Raw genomic sequence first — 23,102 nt, 5'->3', positions numbered from 1 at the left:
ACAGGATGGGAACTTGGAGAGATACTATGTTGTGTAACATCTCATAGTAAACAAACAGAAGGAAGGAAGATGGTGGGAAAAGAGACAGTCTCAGCTAGAAACCTTCCTAAACCCACGAGTGGTGGCTCAGTTGTGTGGACTGGACAGATATTGTTCGTCTCTAGATTTTAAGCTCACTGGGGGCAGGGAATCTGTCTGCTTATTGTTATACTGTACTGTCCCAAGCGCTTAGTACAGTGGTTTGCAAACAGTGAGTGCTCAATAAATATGATTGAATTAATTATTTCCTCCACACGGTTTAGCACATCTGCATTTACCCTCCGCCAATCACCTAGCATAGTTGGGGAATCACTGAAGACTGACAATCTTCCATATCAAGGCCAGAAGAATCTGGGGCAGAGGGAGGTCATCCCTATCCGAATGACGATTCCAGAGGATAGACATATATCTGTTGATCAATCAATCAATCAATGATATTTACTGAGTGCTTACTATGTGCAGAGCGCTGTACCAAGCACTTGGGAGAGTACAACATGACACTAGACTGTAAGCTCTTTGTGGGCAGGGAACGTGTCTATCAGCTCTCCCTAAGTGCTTAGCACAATGCTCTGCTCATGGTAAGTGCTCGATAAATCTGATGGATTGATTGAGGGATGAAGTTGAGTAACTATGCAATTAAACCCTCAAGTTGCTATGGAACCTCTCCCCCCAACCCCCAAAATGCCCTCTTGCCCTCCAGAGAGGGCAAATGAAGTCAGGGAGGCCTCCCCAGGGTGACTACAGAGCAGAAAGGGAGTGACTCAGTATCATCTTCATGCTCAAAAGAACTTTGAGGGCTTGGGAGATTCAGGAACTGGTCTGCATCCAGGATTGCAGGTTGAAAGAGGAGCACCAGGTGGGGAGAGAGACAGGAGAAAGGAACTGTTAACGACCAAATGATTTGGCACCGACTGCAAAAATCCCCAAATTGTTGCTCCCCCTTGGATGTCAGGATTAGGAGTCTAGAAAGAATGACAGAACAACCTGTCCCTACACCAAGACAAAGAACGTGGCAGACCCAAACAGCCCAAGCGGTAGGCTATTTACAAAACAATTGTGAAATCTCAAGTTCCACGATTTGAAAGTTTTCATCCATTTTTCACACCTTCTGCTTTTAAAAGATGAAAGGAATCAGGGCTTTCCGGGATTTCGGGTAGTTTGGAAAGACCTCGAGATAGAACCTAAAACAAAAGAAGAAAAAGTTTAAAATTGGAGTCTGGAGAGAGAGGATATCTGAAACTTTTTTTAATGGTATTTGTTGAGTGCTTACTATGTGTCAAGCACTGTTCTAAGTGCTGGAGTAGATACAAGTTAATCAGGCCAAGTACAGTCCGTGTCCCTCATGGGGCTTACAGTCAACTAGGAGGTAGAACAGGTATTGAATACCGTTTTGCAGGTGAGGAAACTGAGGCTCAGAGAAGTTAAATGACTTGCCCAAGGCCACCCAGTAGGTAAGTGGTGGGGCCAGGATTAGAACCCTCTGGCTTCCAGGCCCGTGCTTTATCAACTAGGCCATGCTGCTTCTTAACTTGAGGAAATTGTGTCTTCTGAAGATTGAAAGCAACTCTAGACTGTAAGCTCTTTGTGGTCAGGGAATGTATCTGTTTACTGTTGTATTATACTCCCCCAAGCACTTAGTACACTGCTCTGTATGCAGTGAGCGCTCAATAAATACCACTGATTGACTGATTACAATAAATCATTGGCCATATTGCCCTGGACAGTAATAGAAGGAAGTTGTCCAGATCCCGAGATCACCTGCCAGCATAGGCAGCAAGTGCCTCAGTATTCTTCCTAAAATGGTCCCAATTTACACAGAAATGGCCGCTCCACTTTTCTCTCCAGCCATGGGATTCCATGTGTTGACCAGGCAAAATCTAATCAGGGAAAAACCCTTCCAATGGGAGTGGCCAGGTAAGCAATTCAGTGGAGAGGGATAATGAAATCATTGGCTTTAACGGGCTTTGGCTTTATAACCCGTGGATTTTATTTCTCTGGCTCCTCCTCACTAGCTTGGCTGTAACAGCTGGAGACCCCCTGGGAGCAGTGAAGCAGCATGGCATAGTGGATAAGGCACAGGCCTGGGTGTCAGAAGGTCATGAGTTCTAATCCCAGCTCCGCTAATTGTCGCTGTGTTGATCTTGGTCAAATCACTTCACTTCTCTGTGCCTCAGTTAATTCATCTGTAAAATGGGGATTAAGACTGTAAGCCCAATGTGGGACATGGACTGGGCCCAACGTGATTAGCTTGTATCTACCCCAGTGCTTGACACATAGTAAGTGCTTAACAACTATCATCAATATTATTATTATTGTTATTAATCTCTAGACCTCAGTTATCTGTCAAATGGGGATTAAGACTGTGAACCCCATGTGGGACAGGGACCACATCCACCCGATTTGATTGTATCCTTCCTAGCACTTAGTATAGAACCTGGAACATAGTAAGAGCTTAGCAAATACCACAATTATCATCATCATTATTACTATTAGTTGTCTGTACTCCTTCAATCCCAGAGGACAGCCGAATAAGTAGGGAAGGGACAGAGCTACAGTCTTCTAACTATGGGTAAAGGCAGTGGTGATTTCAAGAATTAACTTCAAATGGTATGAGAAGCTATAGCCTCTCCTTCCTGTCGGGCAGCCAGTCAATTGTATCTATTGAGTGCTTACTGTGTGCAGAGCACTGTACTAAGCGCTTGGGAGAGTACAGTATAACAATAAACAGACACGTCCCCTGCCCACCATCAGCTTACAGCCTAGAGGGGGAGACAGGCATAAATATAAACTACAGATATATATATATATATATATAGATATATATATATATATATGTGCTATGGTGCTGAAAAGGGGAGATGAATAAAGGGAGGAAGTCAGGGCAATGCAGAAGGGAGTGGGAGAAGAGGAAAGGAGGGCTTAGTCAGGGAAGGTCTCTCGGAGGAGATGTGAAGGCTTTGAAGGAGGGAGAGTAATTGTCTGTCTCCAGAGAGTAATTATCTCCCTGGAGATGTTGGGGTCCCCAGCTCCCCCTAGAGATAATCTAGACCTAAAAATTTCCCTTCCCAGGCGTCTTTCTCTGCCTCCTCGATGCAGCTGCAGGATAAGGCTGCTTGCTCATTCTAGATTTCGATAAAGTCTCCTGGTAGGGTCTAATGTGTGCAGCATTGAGATCTCCAACTGTCAGTGTTCAAGGTGAAAAGGTGGGGCAAAGGAGAAACATTTCCTCATGTTCACACCTCAGACCACCTCCTATCTCCGGAAGAGATAGGAGCAGGAGGATTTCAATAAATACCATGGGTTGATTGATTGACCAATGACAGATCTCTGTGGTATCAATCCCCACTGGAGCATTTTCTTTCTGAAAATGTTTCACGATCACTTGCTAATAACTAGAATGAATATTAAGATATCTGATGATGGTGCCCATTCTTCCATTGGTGTGACAATGCAATCACCTCTCTGGAGATAAGGATGAAGGAATTTAGATGGTGTCTAGCACAGTGTTTTGTACAGAGTAAGCACTCAATAAACACGATCGAATGAATGAATGAATGAATGAATGAATGAATTTGTACTGGGTGTCACTCTTCTAGGTTCAGTGAAAACCCCTGCAATATTGGAGTTTTTCATTACTAGGGTTTTCAAAGTGACTGTTGCTGTTGTTTCTGCACATCTCAAGGTTACTGGCATCCAACTGCATCCTTACTGCAGCTGAAAACACTGGAAAGTCTGAATGAATAAAGTTAAGTTTTCTTATTTTTCATCCCCACCCGCTTTTATGCACCTAAAAGACTGCGCTTTGAGGGAGGAAAAAAGATATTTAACGAAAAACAACATTTCGGCAGGGTGTTTTTACCTGTGATGATGGTAAGCTCTGTTCCCAAGGAAGCACAGGGAAAAAAATGCGAACGCCAAAGCAGGGAGGGACCAGGTAGCAAGGGCAAAGCCCATCCATTCCACAATCTCCCCCAAAAAGTTGGCTCCAGATACATAAGCGAACATTCCCCCTACATTCAAAGGAGACACAAATGCACAGGACAATTTTCAACACATAATTAGCCTCTTGTCTTTCAAATAAACACTGCAGGCAGCCCATGGTGAATGGGTTGGTGGTTGCTCTGTGTGTGCATATGTGTGTGTGTGTGTGTGTGTTTGGTGTGTACATATGTTTGTGGAAAGAGCCTGGGCTTTGGAGTCAGAGCTCATGAGTTCAAATCCCAGCTCTGCCACCTGTCAGCTGTGTGACTGTGGGCAAGTCACTTAACTTCTCTGTGCCTCAGTTACCTCATCTGTAAAATGAGGATGAAGACTGTGAGCCCCACGAGGGACAACCTGATTCCCCTGTGTCTACCCCAGCGCTTAGAACAGTGCTCTGCACATAGTAAGCGCTTAACAAATACCAACATTATTATTATTATTATTATTATTAGACATTGACACAATACCCTTGGTTATTTTAGCACAAAACTCTTCCTGATATCTTCAAATAATTGAGTTCGGGCAGGGTCTCTTAGATGTATTGTACTCTCCCAAGAACTTAGTATAAAGCTCTGTGCACAGTAAGTGTTCAAAAATTACCATTAATTGATTGACTGAATGATGGATTGATGGATGGCTGGGAACCAGCTGAGCAGGCAAGTCTTCTGCCCTCTTTTTTTTACGGTATTTGTTAAGCGCTTACTCAGTGCTAGGCACTGTACTAAGCGCTGGAGTAGATACAAGTTAATCAGTTAATCAGTTATCAGTAGATACAGTTAACACAGTCCTTGCCCCACATAGCACTCACAGTTTTACAGATGAGGTAACTGAGGCACAGAGAAGTGAAGTGACTAGCCCAAGATCATACAACAGACCAGTGGTGGAGCCAGGATTAGGACTCAGGTCCTTTTGATTCCCAGGCCCGTACTCTATCCACTAAGCCATGTTGTTTCTCAACTGTAAGCTCCACTAGACTGAAAGCTCCTTGTGGGGAGGGAACACGTCTAGCAACCCTTGATTGATTCTGCCTCTCCCAGCAACCCACTCCAGCAAGAAACCATGGGCTCCCACGTGGAACCAGTCCCTGGCAATTGGCCTTGCTTCTTTTCCCCTCTCTAACAACCCCAGATCTTGCTTTTCTTCCCCTCTCCATTTTTTATTGTATTTGTTAAGCACTTAGATGTCAGACACTGATCTAAGTGCTGGGGTAGATATAGGATAATTAGGTTGGACACAGTCCCTGTCCTCCATGGAGCTCACAGTCTAAATTGGAGGGAGAACAGGAGAACTGAAGCACTGAGGAGTTAAGTGACTTGCCCAAGGTCATACAGCAAGCAGTTGGCAGAGCCAGGATTAGAATCCATGTCCCCTTACTACCAGGCCCCGGCTCTTCCCTCCAGGCCATGCTGCTTCTCCTCTTCTTCCTCCTATTCTCCTGCTATATTCAAAACTGCAAAGAAACTGTCCTTTACAGGACTGATTCATCATACAAAATGTAAAAATGGAAGCCTCCTGTCATTTACAAGACACTAAAATCATAAGGAAATCATGGGATTAAAGCTGCCTCAAACACCACCATTCATTAATTCGTTCTATTGTACTCATTGAGCTCTTACTGTGTGCAGAGCACTGTACTAAGTGCTTGGGAGAGTATAATACAACAATAAATAGATACATTCCCTGCCCACGATGAGCTTACAGTCTAGAGGAGAGGAGACATATATATTATATTTTCTTCTTATTATATTATCTATATATATATATATATATGGAAAGGGGGAGCTTAGGGAAGGCCTCTTGGAAGAGATGTGCCTTTAATAAGACTTTGATGGAGAGGTGAGTAATTGCCTGTCGGATTTGAGGAGGGAAGGCATTCTAGGCCAGAGGCAGGAAGTGGGCAAGGTGTTGGCAGTGAGATAAGAGGAGATCAAGTCACAGTGAGAAGGTGTGAGAGGGTGCCACCCAAAAGTTCATGGAGTCCAGTACCAAACCTCCAAGCAATTAAATGTCATGCAGGACAGTGGGCTTCTTTCGTCTATCACTGTTCATTCAAACGTATCTATTGAGCACTTACTATGTGCAAAGCACTGTACTAAGCACTTGGGACAGTACACTATAAAAATAAACAGACGCTTTCCCTGCCCACAGTAAACTTCCAGTGTTGCATCACACCGATGGTCAAGGAGTTCCTTCTAAGGGTAGGCAATTTCCATAAGAGATATTTGGTAGGCTTATGAATCCGTCATGATCCTATCAGATCTACCAATCCCAAGGTGAAGAGGTTGAACTATGATCCGACATGGTGCCGCCTCCCCCTGACAGTCACATGATGGTCTCAGCACTCCCTGCTTTAGACTGGAAGCTCACTGTGGGCAGGGAATGTGTCTGTTTACTGCTATATTGCACTCTCCCGTGCGCTTGGTACCGTGCTTTGCGTACAGTGAGTGCTCAGTAAATGAGGGTTCATCCATGTCTCGGACTGCTGCTGGCCCCTGGGGGATTTATTTTTTGTCAGTTTCTTAAATAAAAAGAGAACAAACACGAGGCTTTTTTTTTGTCTCCTCCATCAGCCCTGCGGAGAGTCAGACTTCAGGCAGCCAGAATCCTCCCAAAGAGCTGGGACAGGTTTGGTTTGCACCGCTTTCCTGCTTCGAGGGGAGGGAAAAGGGCTCATGGGAGGGGAGATAGATTGCCCCCCGCCTCCTGCCTTCCACCCAGTGCCCCTGCCAGAGAAAACTCATTATTAATAATTGTGGTATTTGCTAAGCGCTTACCTCACGCCAGGCACTGTACTAAGCTCTGGGGTGAATACAAGCAAATCGGGTCCAACACAATACCTGTCTGAGGAGGCATTAGAATCCAAGTCGGCTGACTCCCAGACCGACGCTTTGGCCACTAGACCATGCTGTTGCTTTCTCCACTCCAGCCGCCTCCCAGAGCCCGTACAGATGAGCAGGGACGGGGAGGAAACGTGCGCAAAGTTGGCCTGGGTTCTTTTCTCCTACAGAGCTTCACGGAAAGTCCCACCTCCCTCTTCCCCAGCCGCCACTTCTGCTCGGAAGATCGGGAGGCCTAGTAATTCGTACTATGAGAAGGATCGAGCAATAGCCATTAAAAAATGCCCTTTTGTCATGACATCTTGAAGGATTTTGCCCAAATAATGTTTCACAGAGCAAAATGCTCCCACCTGTCAAGGAACCCTAAACCAATCATTCTCACCAAAGTGGGACTAATGGGTAGTGGAGAGAAGACCTAGAAGGGGCTGGAAGAAGGAAGGAAAAATCTTTACCTTGAGGAATCTTATAGGTGATTTCTCCAGGCTTTCTGAGTTGACGCAGTAAATGGTCACTGTGAATATTGACGCCCATTCCCAAAAAAAACATCACGATACCTAGAAAAAGAAAACCAAGAAGAGGTGATGTTGCATTCATAAACATCATTCCTCCTGGTTGAAAGGCCTTGTTCATATCAGGTAAATTAATTCTAGAACTCACTAAAGCTCTTATTTTCTCAAGGCCTCAATAATTGTTCTGATAAATGTAGAAATGGCAAAAAGGTGTCAAATGCAAGCAGACTTGATTTCCCCCCTCATTCAGCCGTCTTAACCTCTTTTTATGGTATCTGTTAAGCACTTACTATATGTCATACACTGTTCCAAGCACTGGGTAGATACACCCTAATAAGATTGGACACAGTCCATAACCCACATGGGGCTCACAGTCTTAATCCCCATTTGACTGCTGAGGTAACTAAGGCACGGAGGAGTTTAGTGACTTGTCCAAGGTCACACAGCAGACAAGGGGTAGAGCTGGGATTAGAACACAGGTCCTCTGACTCCCAGGTCCATGCTCTCTCCACTAGGCTGTGCTGCTTTTCAATTACCGGCATATCTCAACTCCGTCGCTTCCCCTTCTCTGTAATTTATTTTATTCTAGACTATCAGCTCCTTTGGGACAGTGAACGTGTCTACAAATTCTGTTGTATTGTACACCCCCAAGTGGTCAATGCAGTGCTCTAGGCACAATAAGCACTCAGTAAATATAATTGATTGAATGCTTAATTGATTGATTAATCTGCTACCCCCACCAGGTGATGAGTTCCTTGAGGATAAGGATTATTTCTAAAAACTAGCGTACTCTCCCAAGAACTTATTATGCTGCTCTGCACGGAGTAAGCACTCAATAAATTATATCAATCTAAATTCAGGTTGCAAACCCAGCTGGATATTGGGACCCTGAAAATTCCCAGCTAACCCCTGCCAGAGCTTTGAAACGCATAGAAACAGTGGTTGAGTGTATATCAGGATAAGTAAAAAGTTCAGCAGGAGACCTAAGAGTGAAACCAGTGATAGGATTTCAGACAGATGAGTTCATTCTGTGTCTGACTTGGCAAACAAAGTGTGAGGAGAAGAAAGGTTTACCTAATGTAGCTGGAGATATGTCTACACACGGTTAGTGCTCAATATATACCATTGATCGACTGATCGAGCTGCCTGCTGCCACGTCTGACCGCAAAAGCAACGTGGTCTAGTGGTTAGAGCACGGGCCTGGGAGTCAGAAGGACCTGAGTTCAAAAACCGGCTTTGCCACTCGTTTGGTGGCCAAGTCACTTAACTTCTCTGTGGCTCAATTCCCTCATCTGTATAATGGGGATTAAGACTGTGAGCCCCATGTGGGACAGGGACTGTATTTACCCCAGTGCTTAGTAAAGTGCCCGGCATATAGTAAGCACTTAACAAATGCCATTTTTAAAAAAATTCAGTGGAAAAATACCTCAATCTCCTGCGGAGGTCAGGTTTATACTTCAGCATGTGACAAAATTATTTTTTTTTATTTCTGTTGCCTAAAATACCCTATAAAATGGAAATCTATAAAGAGGGTGTGAGAATAAAGATGTGAAGATCCCCCAACTCAGAGGAGGCTCCCAAATGGGTTAGAATTATGTGATCTCAAGGTCTTCGTTAGTTTCAGCCCCCAGGGTGGAAGACCACATAATCCATCTGAGATTCACATGGGACCAATTCTGGATAGTCTTTGCAGGGAAGGTGGGGGTTGAAGGAATGTTTCTGGGACACTGTGGATCCCACCAGGATTCCATCAATCATGGTGTCACTTCCCTCTGTTTGGGGAACAAAGGCAGGACCGAGTTGCAGATTTAGGTGGCAGTTGAATTGTCCTCTTTCACATTTAGAGAAGCGGCAAGATGTAACGGGTAGAGCACGGGCCTAGGAGTCCGAAGGTTATGGGTTCTAATTCTGGCTCTGCCACTTGTCTGCTGTGTGACCTTGGGCAAGACAATTAATTTCTATGAGCTTCAGTTAACTCATTCATTCATTCAATCATATTTATTGAGTGCTTCCTGTGTGCAGAGCACTGTACTAAGCAGTTGGGAGAGTACAATACAACAATAAGCAGACTCATTCCCTGCTCACAACAAGCTTACAGTCTTACCTCATCTATAAAATGGGGATTGAGACTGTGAGCCCCATGTGGGATAAGGACTGTGTCCAACCTGATTTGCTTGTCTCCACCCCAGCACCTGGTACACGGTAAGTGCTTAACAAATACCACAATTATTATTATTATTATTATTGTTAGTTCATCAGGCTGGGCAGAAATTTGGGGAGGAGATCCTCCAGGAGGGTGTATCCAGGTGTTAGAAACACAATTCCTCCTTGAGACATTCCTTGTCGGTGTCATTCCAAAGCTCCAACAGTAAACTTGCCTAGCCAGTGGAGACTCATCTGTGTCCGGGGTGGAAATTCTCTTGGGTTGGGGGTCTTCTGGCAATCTCATTAAATTTCCCTGGGAGCAGAGATAGTGTCTTATAGAACCTGAGTAGAAATTCAGGGGAGGGGGAAGCAGGTACCTTTGTTAAAATCAGAAAGCAGATTTGTGAGTTTAGTGATGATGGATGATCAGACAGAAGGGATTTAGTGATGGGAGCTCAGCAACCATTCCAGACTGATCTTCCATCTTTAAGAGTAAGAATCCAGATTATCTGGGTGATCCCTCAGGATCAAGCATTTAGTACAGTGGTCTTCACACAATAAGCGCTCAAGAAATAATAATAATAATATTTGTTAAGCTCTTACTGTGTGCCAGGCACTATACTAAGCACTGGGGTGGATACAAGTAAATCGGGCTGGACACAATCCCTGTCCCACATGGGGCTCATGGCCTCAATCCCCATTTTACAGGTAAGGTAACTGAGGGCCAGAGAAGTGAATTGGCTTGCCCAGAGTCACACAGCAAACAAGTGGCAGAACCGGGCTTAGAACCCATGACCTTCTGACTCCCAGGCCCGGACTCTAGCCACTACGCCACTGCTGCTTTATCACTGGTTGATTGATTGATTGGTCCCGCTCATAGGGAGAAGGATAATGGGAAGACAAAGTGGATGAAGGCATATCAGACTTTGGTCTACAGTATTAAGTCTGGGATTCTTGCCCATTTGAGTGGCTAGGGAATTCAAGAATAGAAGATTTTGGCAGTCAGTCCTCTCTTCCTTCTCTGAGCTTCTACTATCTTGGCTCTGAAAAACTCCTAAGAGACTGGGCTGAAATGGCCAAAGCCTTATCCCCAGCCACTGGGACACCCCATCTGGTTCTTTAAACCTTAATGGGCAGTCGGCTGGATTTTAAATAAGAAATCAGAGCCTAGATCTTCCCCTACCTCACCCGTCATCAAGCAGGGGGGGACCCGTCTTAGTGATCTTATCTCAGACCTCTCTGAGCTTGGTGAACCACTGAAACACCCCAAGGGGAGGGAAACCTGATCCTCCAGGTTTGAGAAAGGGAGAATAGGGTGTAGCAAATCTTTAATTTGAAGAAGGACCTCCCAACACTACGTTGAACTAAAGTGACACTTGGATTGCCCGAGGACCAGGAAAATGCATAGTTTGTTTGAAATGTTGGAATATTTTAATTAATCAACCAATCAATGGTATTTTTTGAGCAAAACTCTTTGCAGAGCACTGTACTAACTGCTTGGGCGAGTACACTGCAACAGAGTTAGATACATTCCCTGCCCACAATTAGCTTATAGTCTAGAGGGGAAATTGACATTAATATAAAGTAGTTATGCATATGGAAATAAAATGCTGTGGGGCTGAGGGAGGGTTGATTATCAAGTGCTTAAAGAGAACAGATGCAAGTGCATAAGTGATGCAGAAGGGACAGGGAGTAGGGGAAATGAGGGCTTAATCAAGGAAGGCCTCTTGGAGAAGGTGTCATTTTAATAAGACTTGGAAGATGGGGAGATTGATGAGATTGATATATGAAAGGGAAGAGAGTTCCAGGCCAGAGAGAGGACATAGGTATAGGGTCACTGGTGAGATAGACGAGATCCAGGTAGAGTGAGTAGGTAGGTGTTGGAGGAGCGAAGCGTGTAGGCTGGGTTGTACTGGGAAATCGGTGAAGGTAGGAGGGGGAGAGTTAATTGAATGCTTTCAAGCCAATGCTAAGGAGGTTCTATTTGATGCAGGAGTGAATGGGCCACCATTGGAGGTTTCTGAGGAGTGGGAAAACATGGACTGACTGTTTTTTTAGAAAAATGATCCAGGCAGCAGAGTTAAGTATGGACTGGAGTTGGAGAGGTAGGAGGTAGGGAGGTCAGCGAGGAGGCCGATTCAGGAGTCCGACTGAGAAACCACTTAGAGATTGGCTTCTCTGATTCCCTTAGACCATTTAGGATAAACACTGAACCAAGACGAGAAAAGCGCTGGAGGAGAATCACTATTTGGCCGAAGCGAGTTAGGAATCAAAATATTGTACTTACCCAAGAGCTGGACTGTGTTTGTTATGGGCAGGGAGCATATCTGCTAATTCTGATGTATTGTACTCTCCCAAGTGCCTAGTGCAGTTCTCTGCCCATAGTAAGTGCTCAACAAATTCAGTTGATTGACTGATTCAGTGCTGTGAACAAAGTAAGTGTTCAATAAATGCCACTTACTGACTGAAAGAAGCTAGGGAATTTGATCCTGTGGAAATCAGACAAAAATCAATCATTCAATCAACTGCATTGATTGAATGCTTACCATGGTCAAAGCACTGTACTAAGCCCTTGAATAATACAATATAACAGAATTGGTAGACACATTCCCTGTCCACAAGGACATTACAGTCCAAAGAGAGGAGCTTACAGCCAAGAGGAAAAGAGATTGCCTTTTTAAGGGCCATTTGATCCCAGGACAAATAAGGAAATAACCTAGATTTTTTTTTTCTTTAATGGTATTGGTTAAGCTGTTACTATTTGCCAGACTGTACTAAACCCTGGGGTAGATACTAACTGGATTTGGACACAGATGAGGTAACTGAGGCACAGAAAAGTTAAGTGATCTGCCCAAGATCACACAACAAACAAGTGGCAGAACCAGGAATAGAGTCCTCTGAATCCCAGGTCCGTGCTCTTTTCACTGGGTCACATTGCTTTTTCTCTTTACCAGTTTGAAAATTTATTACTAAAATTGAGTAAAGGTTAATAAAGTTAAATGAACCAGAAGGACTAGGTCAGCTCCTAGAAACATGGGGAAATCCTTCCAACTGAGACTGCATTAAAATACCAATTTTTTAAAGATATATTGAGGATCTTTAGTGCGTGGAAAAAAAAAATTGAGAGGGACCCAGTGACCAGTGGAAGTAAGTCAGAGACCAATTGGAGAACGACCGCTAAAAAAACCTCTGTTTGGAAGCTACTTTTTAAGGTGAGTTAAGTGAAGGAAGAACAATTTTAGATCTGACAGGATACGGATGGAGTTTAGCAACTTTATGCCCTTTGTCCAGAGTGGAAATATCTGGAAAGAATCTGGGGGCATCAACAGTTCTAAGATAAGACACGTAGGTCAAATTTAGTTGGTGTCATGAACTGAAGGAATACCTACCAGGAGTGAGTGTAATAAATATCACAACCTGGTAAGGAGTTTCAAGGCAAGAGAGAAAAAAGGAGGCTTTGGCTAGTCCTTCCCTCTTTTGTTTAAGGAAGGCTATTAGTTGAGGGACCAACTGACAATCTAAACATGAAACAAAACAAGGCAGATAATGATGGGAGAAGACCGAGTCCTAGAGAATTAATTAACAAACACTGAAATGTTCCTTATTTAACTACAGCAAAGGGAGATAGTCAGCACCCTATTCTTAAATAGGGAAATTCTGCCCTTTTTTATAATGTTTGGGAAGCTTACTCTCAAGACCAGTGTTTGTTAAAATGTTATTGTTTACTTGTTCATTTAATTATGTTTAATGGAATGAACTTTCTCCTTCGTAAATGACATTCTCTTTTGCCTCAAAAAGTAGTAGTGATAGTAGTTAAAAGTAAGTCTCTAACATGGAAACGCATTTGAAGATTCGATTTTGGAAGAAATATAATTTGGCAGGGGAAACTTTGTGAAGGAAGGAATTTGGATGTCAGTGATAAGAAGGCTGTGCACTGAAAGAAGAAATGACATAATTTTGAATAAGAAATATTCCCAAATTTCAATACATACCTTGGCACATGTAGTGTGAAATGTTCTCAGTTGGATTTGGTGGAGAGGTAATAAATAAAAATGGGGAAAAAGAATATCCTTTTAATAACTGGCCAAAGTAAACTTGATAGTTTTGGGTGCACAAGTCACTGATGTGCATCAATATTTCTGACACAGTGGCAGTAACTCTCTATGGCAAGGGCTTAGAGAAGTGGTGTTGCCTAGTGGCTAGACCCCAGGCCTGGGAGTCAGAAGGACCTAGGTTCCAACCCCAACTCTGCCACTTGTCTGCTGTGTGACCTTGGACAAGTCGCTTCACTTATTCTGTGCCTCAGTTACCTCATCTGTAAAAGCGGGGATCGACTGTGAGCCCCATGTGAAACACGGACTGTGTTCAACCCAATTTGCTTGTACCTACCCTAGCATCTAGTACAGTGCCTGGCGCGTAGTGTCTAACAAATACCATAATATTATCATTATCTGCTACTGGGATCGATAATCAATAATAATGGAAATAGCAGCCAAGAAATACGCTGAAGACTAATGTTAGAAAGACTAGCTATGAAGAGCCTGGAAAGAGTCATGAGATGTGCTGATGTAACAATTTCCACAAAAATACAAATTGTTAATTTTATGGTATTTCCAGTGACAATGTGTGGATCCGAAAGCTGGACCGAGAAAAAACAGGATAGAAAGAACATCGATTCTTTTGAAATGTGGTGTTGGAGAAAGCTTTGGCGAATGCCGTGGACTGCCCGAAGGACAAACAAATGGATTTTAGAGCAAATTAAACCAAAGTGGTCTTTGGAAGGCCAAATGACTCGACTTAGATTAGCATATTTTGGACATGTAATGAGGAGGACTAATTCCTTGGAGAAGACACTAATGCCAGGAAAAGTCCAGGGGAAACGTGGAAGAGGCAGGCCGGCAGCCAGATGGATAGAGATCATAACAACGATTATGAAAGAACTATTAGAAAGGTTGCAGATTATGGCAGAGGATAGGATGTTCTGGAGAAAGTATATCCATGGAGTTGCTATGAATTGGAAATGACTCGACAGCACTTGATAATAATAAAACTGGATCTAATTCTCCCTGACCTATCTTCAATACATTTTCTAGTTCCATGTAGAAGAAATATACAGGAGGGAAAAAGGCTTCATTAAGGTCCCAGTGGACCTAAGTGGTGAAAGCCCCGTCATTCATTCATTCAATTGCATTTATTGAGTGCTTACTGTGTGCAGAGCACTGTACTAAGCACTTGGAAAGTTCAATTCAGCAACGGAGACGATCCCTGCCCACAATGGGCTACCATTCAAAGGAGACTTCTCCAAGCCCTCTTCTATTTACACTGTTTGTAAGTTATTTTAATGTCTGCCTTCCTCTGTAGGAATCACATCTTTCTACCATAATATCACTGTACTTCCCCAGCCGCTTAGTACAGTGCTCTGCACGGTCAGCACTCAATAAACACCACTGATTGGTTGATTGAGAGAGATGGCGGCCCCCACAGCTGTCAATCAAACAATTGTATTTATTGAGCACTTACTGTGTGCTCTGCAATGGTATCACTGCAATGCAGCGATCAATCAATGGTATTTGAGTGTTTACTATGTGCAGAGCACTGAACTAAGCACTTGGGAGAGTACAACAGTACAATACAACAGAATTGGTGGACAAAGGCTTAGAGAAGAAGAATTCTCTTCTGTACTAACTGCTTGGGAGAGTACAAGTCAACAGAGTTGGTAGACACATTCCCTGCCCACAACAAGATTACTGTCTGAAGCCTTTCATTCATTCATTCAAACGCATGTATTGAGCACTTACTATGTGTAAAGCACTTTACTAAGAGCTTGGGAGAGTACAATATAATAATAAACATACATCTTCCTGCCTACAATGAGCTCACAGTATACAGACAACAGGGCCTGCAAGTTTCCAGTCAGGGCTGTCCAGTTAGCTTGTCGAAGCTTATCTCCTCCCAATCTTCACCTCCACCTGCTTCTTCACCCTCCACTAGAATCTGTGCTCCTCTTCTATTTCAGTGTTCAACCTGAAAAGTTGGCATCTCTGCTCCCATTCCCCCAGGCCAAAGTCTAGCCCCTCCCTGCTTGCAAGCCTACCTATGGTTCTATATTTTCGTCTGTGAGGCGACTGTGGGAGAACGAGAGGCCAAGGGAGGCAGGAGGGAAGGAGAGAGAAGTTGATGCTTTTGGGCCACAGTGGCCCACCAGACATCGGTAGGGCCAGGGAAATTGTTCTGTTCACCTTAAAACAATATAATTCAGCTAGGAATAATAATAATAATGTTGGTATTTGTTAAGCGCTTACTATGTGCAGAACATTGTTCTAAGTGCTTGGGTAGATGCAGAGTAATGAGGTTGTCCCAAGTGATGCTCACAGTCTTAATCCCCATTTTACAAATGAGGTAATTGAGGCACAGAGAAGTTAAGTGACTTGCCCACAGTCACACAGCTGACAAGCGGCAGGGCCGGGATTTGAACCCATGACTTCTGACTCCCAAGCCCGGGTTCTTTCCACTGAGCCACGCTGGCCCTGGTTCAGGGAGACCTCAGGCTCAGGTTCCAATTCCTCAACTTCCTAAATTGAGTTTTCCAAACAAATTCTTCCTGCTCCAGAAGATGCCATCAGTTATGCCTAGAAGTTGGACAGCCACAAAAAGATAAGACTGTATATCATCAGGTTTCAGGTGAAAAATCTTAATTTTTAGCACCTTTTTGGCCTTCCGGAATAGAACTTTGCTTCTCCTGGTTTTGGACACTGATCACCCTAAGATGCAGGTATCTGGGATATTACTAAGTATAGAAAGGGTAGTTAGATATTTGAAGATTTAACATTAAATACCACTGACTGACTGACTGGCCAGCTGATTTGTTTTTTGGATCTATGTACAAAACTGGACTAACTCAAATTTTTATAGTGCTTTCATTTATCAAATGATTTCCTTTAGTTCTTCCCAATGTCCCTGAGAGATCACAAGAGGCAGGCATTTTTAACCCATTTTACATATGAGGAAACCAAGGCACAAAGAGAGTTCATGATTTACTATAGGTCATCTGGCAGATGAGAGACAAAACTGAGACCAGCCCCCAGATAAACTCATACTCTAACCCCTACACCACACTGTCTCATGACTCCAGAGCACACTTTCAAGAATTAGAAGAAACAGGGAATAGTATGGCCTAGTGGACAGAGCAAGTGCCTGAAGTTAGAGGACCTGGGTTGTAATACTGGCTCTAGCATAGACATGCTAGAATTGGGCAAATCACTTAACTTCTCAGTGCCTCGGTTTCCTCACCTCTAAAAAGGATATAAAATAAGTGTTCTCCGGACCTCTTAGACTCTGAGCCCTATATGGGATCAGGACTGTGTCAATCTGATTGGACTGTATCTACCCCAGCGTGTAGGACAGTGCTAGGCAGAGAGGAAGTACCAAACAAATAATGACGATGTTGGTATTTGTTAAGCGCTCACTACGTGCAGAGCACTGTTCTAAGTGCTGGGGGTAGATACAGGGGAATGAGGTTGTCCCACGTGAGGCTCACAGTCTTCATCCCCATTTTACAGATGAGGGAACTGAGGCCCAGAGAAGTGAAGTGACCTGCCCACAGTCACACAGCGGAGCCGGGATTCGAACCTGTGACCTCTGACTCCCAAGCCCGGGCTCTTTCCACCGAGCCCCGCCGCTTCCCACAATACTATTATTACTTTCAAAAGCAAACGTATTTTTGGGGAGAAATAGGCAAAAAGTTTGCTTCCATAGTGCCATCTCCCACTAACATTTGAACCCCACTCCCTTCCCCAGCCCCCTCTCTCAGCCTTCTTCCCCCGCAGCTCCCAATCCCGGACTCCAGCAACTTCCAAAATTGATAATAATAATTATAATAATAATAAGCGCTTACTATGTGCCGAACACTGTTCTAAGCGCTGGGGTAGATATAAGGTAATCAGCTTGTCCCACGTGGGGCTCACAGTCTTAATCCCTGTTTTCCAGATGAGGTAATTGAGGCCCAGAGAAGTGAAGCAGCTTGCCCAAGGTCACACAGCAGACAAGTGGCGGAGCTGGGATTAGAATCCACGTCCTCTGACTCCCAAGCCCTGGCTCTTACCGCTAAGCCACGCTGCTTCTCATAATGATGATGGCATTTGTTAAGCGCTGGGGTGGATAGACTGTGAGCCCGTCATTGGGCAGGGATTGTCTCTTATCTGTCACTGAATTGTAATAATAATGTTGGTATTTGTTAAACGCTTACTATGTGCAGAGCACTGTTCTAAGCACTGGGGTAGATACAGGGTAATCAGGTTGTCCCACGTGAGGCTCACAGTCTTAATCCCCATTTTACAGATGAGGTCACTGAGGCCCAGAGAAGTTAAGTGACTTGCCCAGTCACACAGCTGACAAGTGGCAGAGCCGGGATTTGAACCCATGACCTCTGACTCCAAAGCCCAGGCTCTTTCCACTGAGCCACGCTGCTTCTCTAATAATAATGTTGGTATTTGTTAAGCACTTACTATGTGCAGAGAACTGTTCTAAGTGCTGGCGTAGATACAGAGTAATCAGGTTGTCCCACATGAGGCTCACAGTCTTCATCCCCATTTTACAGATGAGGTAACTGAGGCACAGAGAAGTGAAGTGACTTGCCCACAGTCACACAGCTGGCAAGTGGCAGAGCCGAGATTCGAACCAATGACCTCTGACTCCCAAGCCCGTGCTTTTTCCACTGAGCCACGCTGCTTTCCAAGCGCTTAGTACAGTGCTCTGCATATAGTAAGCGCTCAATAAATACTATTGAATGGATGAATGAATGAATGAATGAATATAAGCAAATCAAGTAGGACACAGTCCCTGTCCTACAGGGGGTTAAAAGCCTCAATCCCCACTTTACATATGAGGTAACTGAGGCCCAGAGAAGTCAAATGACTTGCCCAAGATCACACAGCAGACGAGTGGAGGAGTCAGGATTGGAACCCATGACCTTCTGACTCCCAGACCCGTGCTCTATCCAATAGACCATCCTGCTTCTGAAAAACCTCACCTGCCACGAATCGGATGTCAGTGTACCAATCATCGGGGTATTCGGCACAGTATGTCAGGTAGTACCCTTGAAGGAGGCCGTTGATAGTACAGAAGAGAGCGGCCGATATAGTCACCCTAACTGGGAAAGGTCTTCCCTTGGTGAAGAACGGGTAAATGAGTGCCCTGTGGTAGATGAAAAAGAAAAACAAACAAGTGGATGAGCCAAAAAAAGTCCGAGAAGTGATCAAAAAAAGATTTCAAACAGACCTCGAGTTTTACGAGATGATTGCCATCAAAATAAAGACAATCCACTCTCCCTCTCTGTTTCAAATCATTACTTCATTCTGACCATGTTTGTTTTTCATTTCCTTTGAGTTGATGATGATACTGATGTTACATAACTGCTGACTTCAAAAGAAATTTACAAGCAATAAACCTATTAAAATAATGACATAAAACACTTCACAGTAAAGTAAATGCAACTAGCTGAGACTCCTGAAATCTTTCTACATCTCTCCCTGCCCTCAGTAGACCTCTGAAGCTGTATTGTCCTCTCTGGCATTTTCCAGGCTCCCGCTGCCTCCTGTTTCTTCCCCCCAGCCCCTGCCTCCGGCACTCTCTGAATCTGACTACCAATAGATCATTTCAGCTTCCCCCTCCTCACCCCCCCGCCCCGTCACTCCACAACTTGGTTGATTTCTTTCCCACTCACCTCAGGTTTTCTCCTGGCCCACCCCTAGCCCGGCCCTGTTCTTCCCTCTCGATCAATCAGTGGTATTTACAGAGTGTTCGCCGTGGGCAGAGCACTGTACTAAGCACCTGGCAGAGTACAACACAACAGAATGGGAGGACGCATTCCCTGCCCACAGTGAGCTTAAAGTCTAGAGGGGGCATGTTCTCAACTGGGCAAGCTAGGTAGCGACCCCTTAGGCTCTTCTCCTCCATACCTTGAGCTCTCGCTCTGCTTTTCTGCCACAGCCTTCCAACACCTGCCACTCTCTCCCCTTCCACTCTCTGTCCATACCCTCCCCAGCTGACAATTTTGCTTTCCCATTGCCAAGTCCTCCCAACTCCCCTCCTACTGACTTGCCATTCTCTTCCCGTACCCATCCGTCATCCCATGACACACTCTTCCCTCCTTTCCCCTTCTCCCTCTCCCTTCTGCATCACCCTGACTTGCTCCCTTCGTTCATCTCCACCTTCCAGCCCCACGGCATTTATGTACGTATCTGTTATTTATTTATTTATAGTAATGTCTGTCTCCCCAACTAGACTGTAAGATCCTCGTTGGCAGGGAATGTGTCTTTTATTGTTCTATTGTACTCTTCTAAGCACTTAATACAGTGCTCTGCACACAGTAAGCACTCAATAAATACAATTGAATGAATGAATCTTCCCATGCCCATCCATCTTCCCGTGCCACACTCTTCCCATGCCCATTAATCATCAACTCTTGCCTCCCCTATGCCCACCCCCTCCTCTCTCACTGGCTTTCTAATTAATTATCATTCAAACCGTGGTATTCATTGAGCACATACAATGTCAGATCACTGTCCCGAGCACTTGGGAGAATACAACACAACAGTCGGTTGACAGGACCCCTGCCCACAACAAGCTTACGGTCTAGAGGGGCTGTATGTTATTCAACATGGTATTTGTTAAGCACCTCTCATCTCCCAAGCAGTAGGGTAGACACAAGATAATCAGGTCAGACACAGTCCCTTTCCTACATGGGGTTTATTATCTCTAAGCTAAGGGACAACAGGTACTAAACCCCCATTTCATGAGAAAGACCCCTTGGACCTGCTTCCACTCATTGTGGACAGGGAGTGTGTCTACCAATTCTGTTATATTGTACTTCTCTAGCACTTAGTACAGTGTTCTGCACACAGTAAGTGTTCAATAAATACGATTCTGGTCAGTAAGACCTCAGTCTCGGTCTTAACACTCTGTCCAGCTGTTTTAATAACAACGATGATATTTGTTAAGTGTTCACTAGGTGCCAAACACTGTACCAAGCGTTGGGGCAGAAACAAGAAAATCAAGTTGAACAGTCTCCATCCCACATGGAACACCCAATCTAAGTGGGAGGGAAAACAGGTATTGAATCCCTTTTTTACAGATGAAGCAATGAAAGCACAGAGAAGTTGTGACATGACAAAGGATATCCAGCACATCTGTGGCAGAGTCAGGATTAGAACCCAAGTCCTCTGATTTCAAGGTCTGTGCCCCTTCCACTAGTCTCTACGGCCTCCCACTCTCCACCTTTTGTCCTAACCTCACCTCTCTCCTTCCCACACGTGGCAAGTTGACAATGTGAGGGAGTCTCACCACTGGCAGTGATAAAAATAACTCTTTCTTATTCTCCATTTTACAAATAAAAATAATTCAACGTGGACTAGCTATGTATTATGATTATTAAATAACAATAAGGGTATTTCTTGAGTGCTTACTATGTGCCAGACACTGTTCTAAGTGCTAGGGTAGATACAGGGTAATTGGGTTGGATGCAGTCCCTGTCCCAAACAGCGCTCACAGTCTTAATCCCCATTTTACAGATGAGGGAACTGAGGCACAGAGAAGTTAAATGACCTGTCAAAGACACATAGCAGATAAGTGTCAGAACTAAGATTTGAAATCAGGTCATTTTGACTCCCAGGCCTGTGCTCTATCCACTAGCAATGTTAATACCCCAGTATTCAGGTTCAACCAATTAAGGGCATTTATTGAGTACTTATTATGTGCAGAGGACTGGACTATACTAAGCACTTGGGAGAGTACATTACAACAGAATTAGCAGGCACATATGCTGCCCAAAATGAGTTGACGGTCTAGAGGGTTCCAAAAAAGAAGATTGTCCAGAGAATTCAGGACCACCTAAAAAGCTGATCCTCTTTTGCCTGAAGGTTTGACTGGATGATAGACCAGACTGTCTCAGATTCACCCAAGGCTGTAAACTCATTGTGGACAGGGAATGTGTCCGTTTATTTTTGAATTGTACTCTCTCAAGCAATTAGTACAGTACTCTGCACACAGTAAGCGCTCAATAAATGACTGACTGAATGAATGAATGAATCTTACCCGGAAAGACCTGCTCAATGAGTACCTTGCCTCAAAGAACCCTGATCTTCCAACATGGCAGCCTCAGTTTCTATTCTTAATTTTGACTAGTAACACTTCTTTTTATTCTGTTTTGATCAGGGCAAAATCTAAGCCTGTGTGACTCACATGGCTAATCCATTCATAAGTTTGCTGGAGCAATTCGATTCTGTCCTCAGGCGATCTCAGCTCTGGTGCCATTTTTTGGCGGGTCTGGGGAGAAATGAACTGCATCCTCAGCTGATTCAGGAGAGGCTCCAGTTGCCTTGGTTAATCATTATAAGTTTTAGGCACACTTCACTCCTTAAACTCTATCCTTTTCAGTGTGTCTCAATCTCCTCTATCTCCTCTATCTTGCTGCCAACCTCTCACCCACATCTGCCTGGATCTACCCTCCCTCTTCATATCCGACAGACAGTAACTCTCCCCACCTTCAGAACCTTATAGTGATAATAACAATAGTATTTGTTAAGCGCTTAACTATGTGCCAGGCACTGTACTAAGCATTGGATTGAAGGCACATCTCCTCCAAGAGGCCTTCCCTGACTAAGCCCTCCTTTCCCCTTCTTCCCCTCCCTTCTGTGTCGCCCTGACTCGCTCCTTTTATTCATCTCCCTCTCAGCCCCATGGTATTTATGAAAATGATGAGACGAGAAAACTAAATCCTACAGCAGAGGCTTCATCCTTCCAATGGCATGTGTTTTCCCAGTGGTTTGGAAGCAACCAGGAGTTGTGGCACCCACTTCTCATCCTTGGGCTACCTATTTCCTATCCAGGCAACCGTGGGGCCTGGTCTGAACCGACAGTCACACTCCAGAAAACAGCTCACTAACTTAGACCAAAGAAGTTTCTGTCTGAACCAAAAATATTTTAAACAAAAGGTGGCAAACAATTTAACTCTCCTCATCGGGCTCTCCCAATCCAACACATAGTCAAGGATGGCGGTGGATTTTCCAGCACCGTGGCCAGTTTTCTCAAACCCCAGGGTTAATATTTTCTGGTCTGGCGGGTCTCACACTCTCTTACTTAATGTGGAAACATGGCTGCACTGCAGATGTGCATTCCTTCATGTTTCCTGGCAATTGCCTGGCAGTGCAAGAGGAGAGAAATGTTATGAAGCTCTGCTATGATCCTCAGAGAGATCTGCTCTCTAGAAAGGATAGTGGAACTCAGCAACAAGGGCTTCTCCTTTTATGACTTCATCTGTAAATTCTGCTTGAGGACGGCAGCCGAACGTATTGATCGAGTGCTTACTGTGTGCGGAGCGCTCTACTGAGTGCTTGGAAGAGTACAATATAAGAGAGTCGGTAGATACATTTCCTGCCCACAGCAAGCTCACAGTTCCCTGACATCACTACTGTTGGGTAACAATTTGTCTATGTCTCCAAACGGGTCCTTTGCTCCGGACTTTCAGAATCCCAAATGTGATCTATTAAACCTGTTTTCTCATTTTAAGCACTCTCACAGACAACGTGAATGTCAA

The 23,102-nt window shown here is 44.3% G+C and overlaps 1 protein-coding gene across 1 annotated transcript in view; it reads right to left on the bottom strand.

The window, feature by feature from the left end:
• Positions 1 to 589: 589 nt before the first annotated feature.
• Positions 590 to 23,102, bottom strand: part of SRD5A2 (steroid 5 alpha-reductase 2) — a 52,164-nt gene continuing 29,651 nt past the window's right edge. Inside the window, exons 2-6 of the mRNA XM_029049970.1 lie at positions 18,540 to 18,703; positions 7,310 to 7,411; positions 3,899 to 4,049; positions 1,145 to 1,220; positions 590 to 853 (exon numbers count right to left, since the gene is read on the bottom strand). Coding sequence (XP_028905803.1) covers positions 1,154 to 1,220; positions 3,899 to 4,049; positions 7,310 to 7,411; positions 18,540 to 18,703 — 484 coding nt within the window. The 3' untranslated portion in view covers positions 590 to 853; positions 1,145 to 1,153. The remainder of the gene's footprint in view (positions 854 to 1,144; positions 1,221 to 3,898; positions 4,050 to 7,309; positions 7,412 to 18,539; positions 18,704 to 23,102) is intronic.

This window comes from Ornithorhynchus anatinus, chromosome X1 (genome assembly GCF_004115215.2).
Source record: "Ornithorhynchus anatinus isolate Pmale09 chromosome X1, mOrnAna1.pri.v4, whole genome shotgun sequence".
Classification (NCBI taxonomy): Eukaryota; Metazoa; Chordata; class Mammalia; order Monotremata; family Ornithorhynchidae; genus Ornithorhynchus; species Ornithorhynchus anatinus.
The sequence above is the reverse complement of the archived record's forward strand: the minus strand, read 5'-3'. Positions and strand labels throughout refer to the sequence as shown.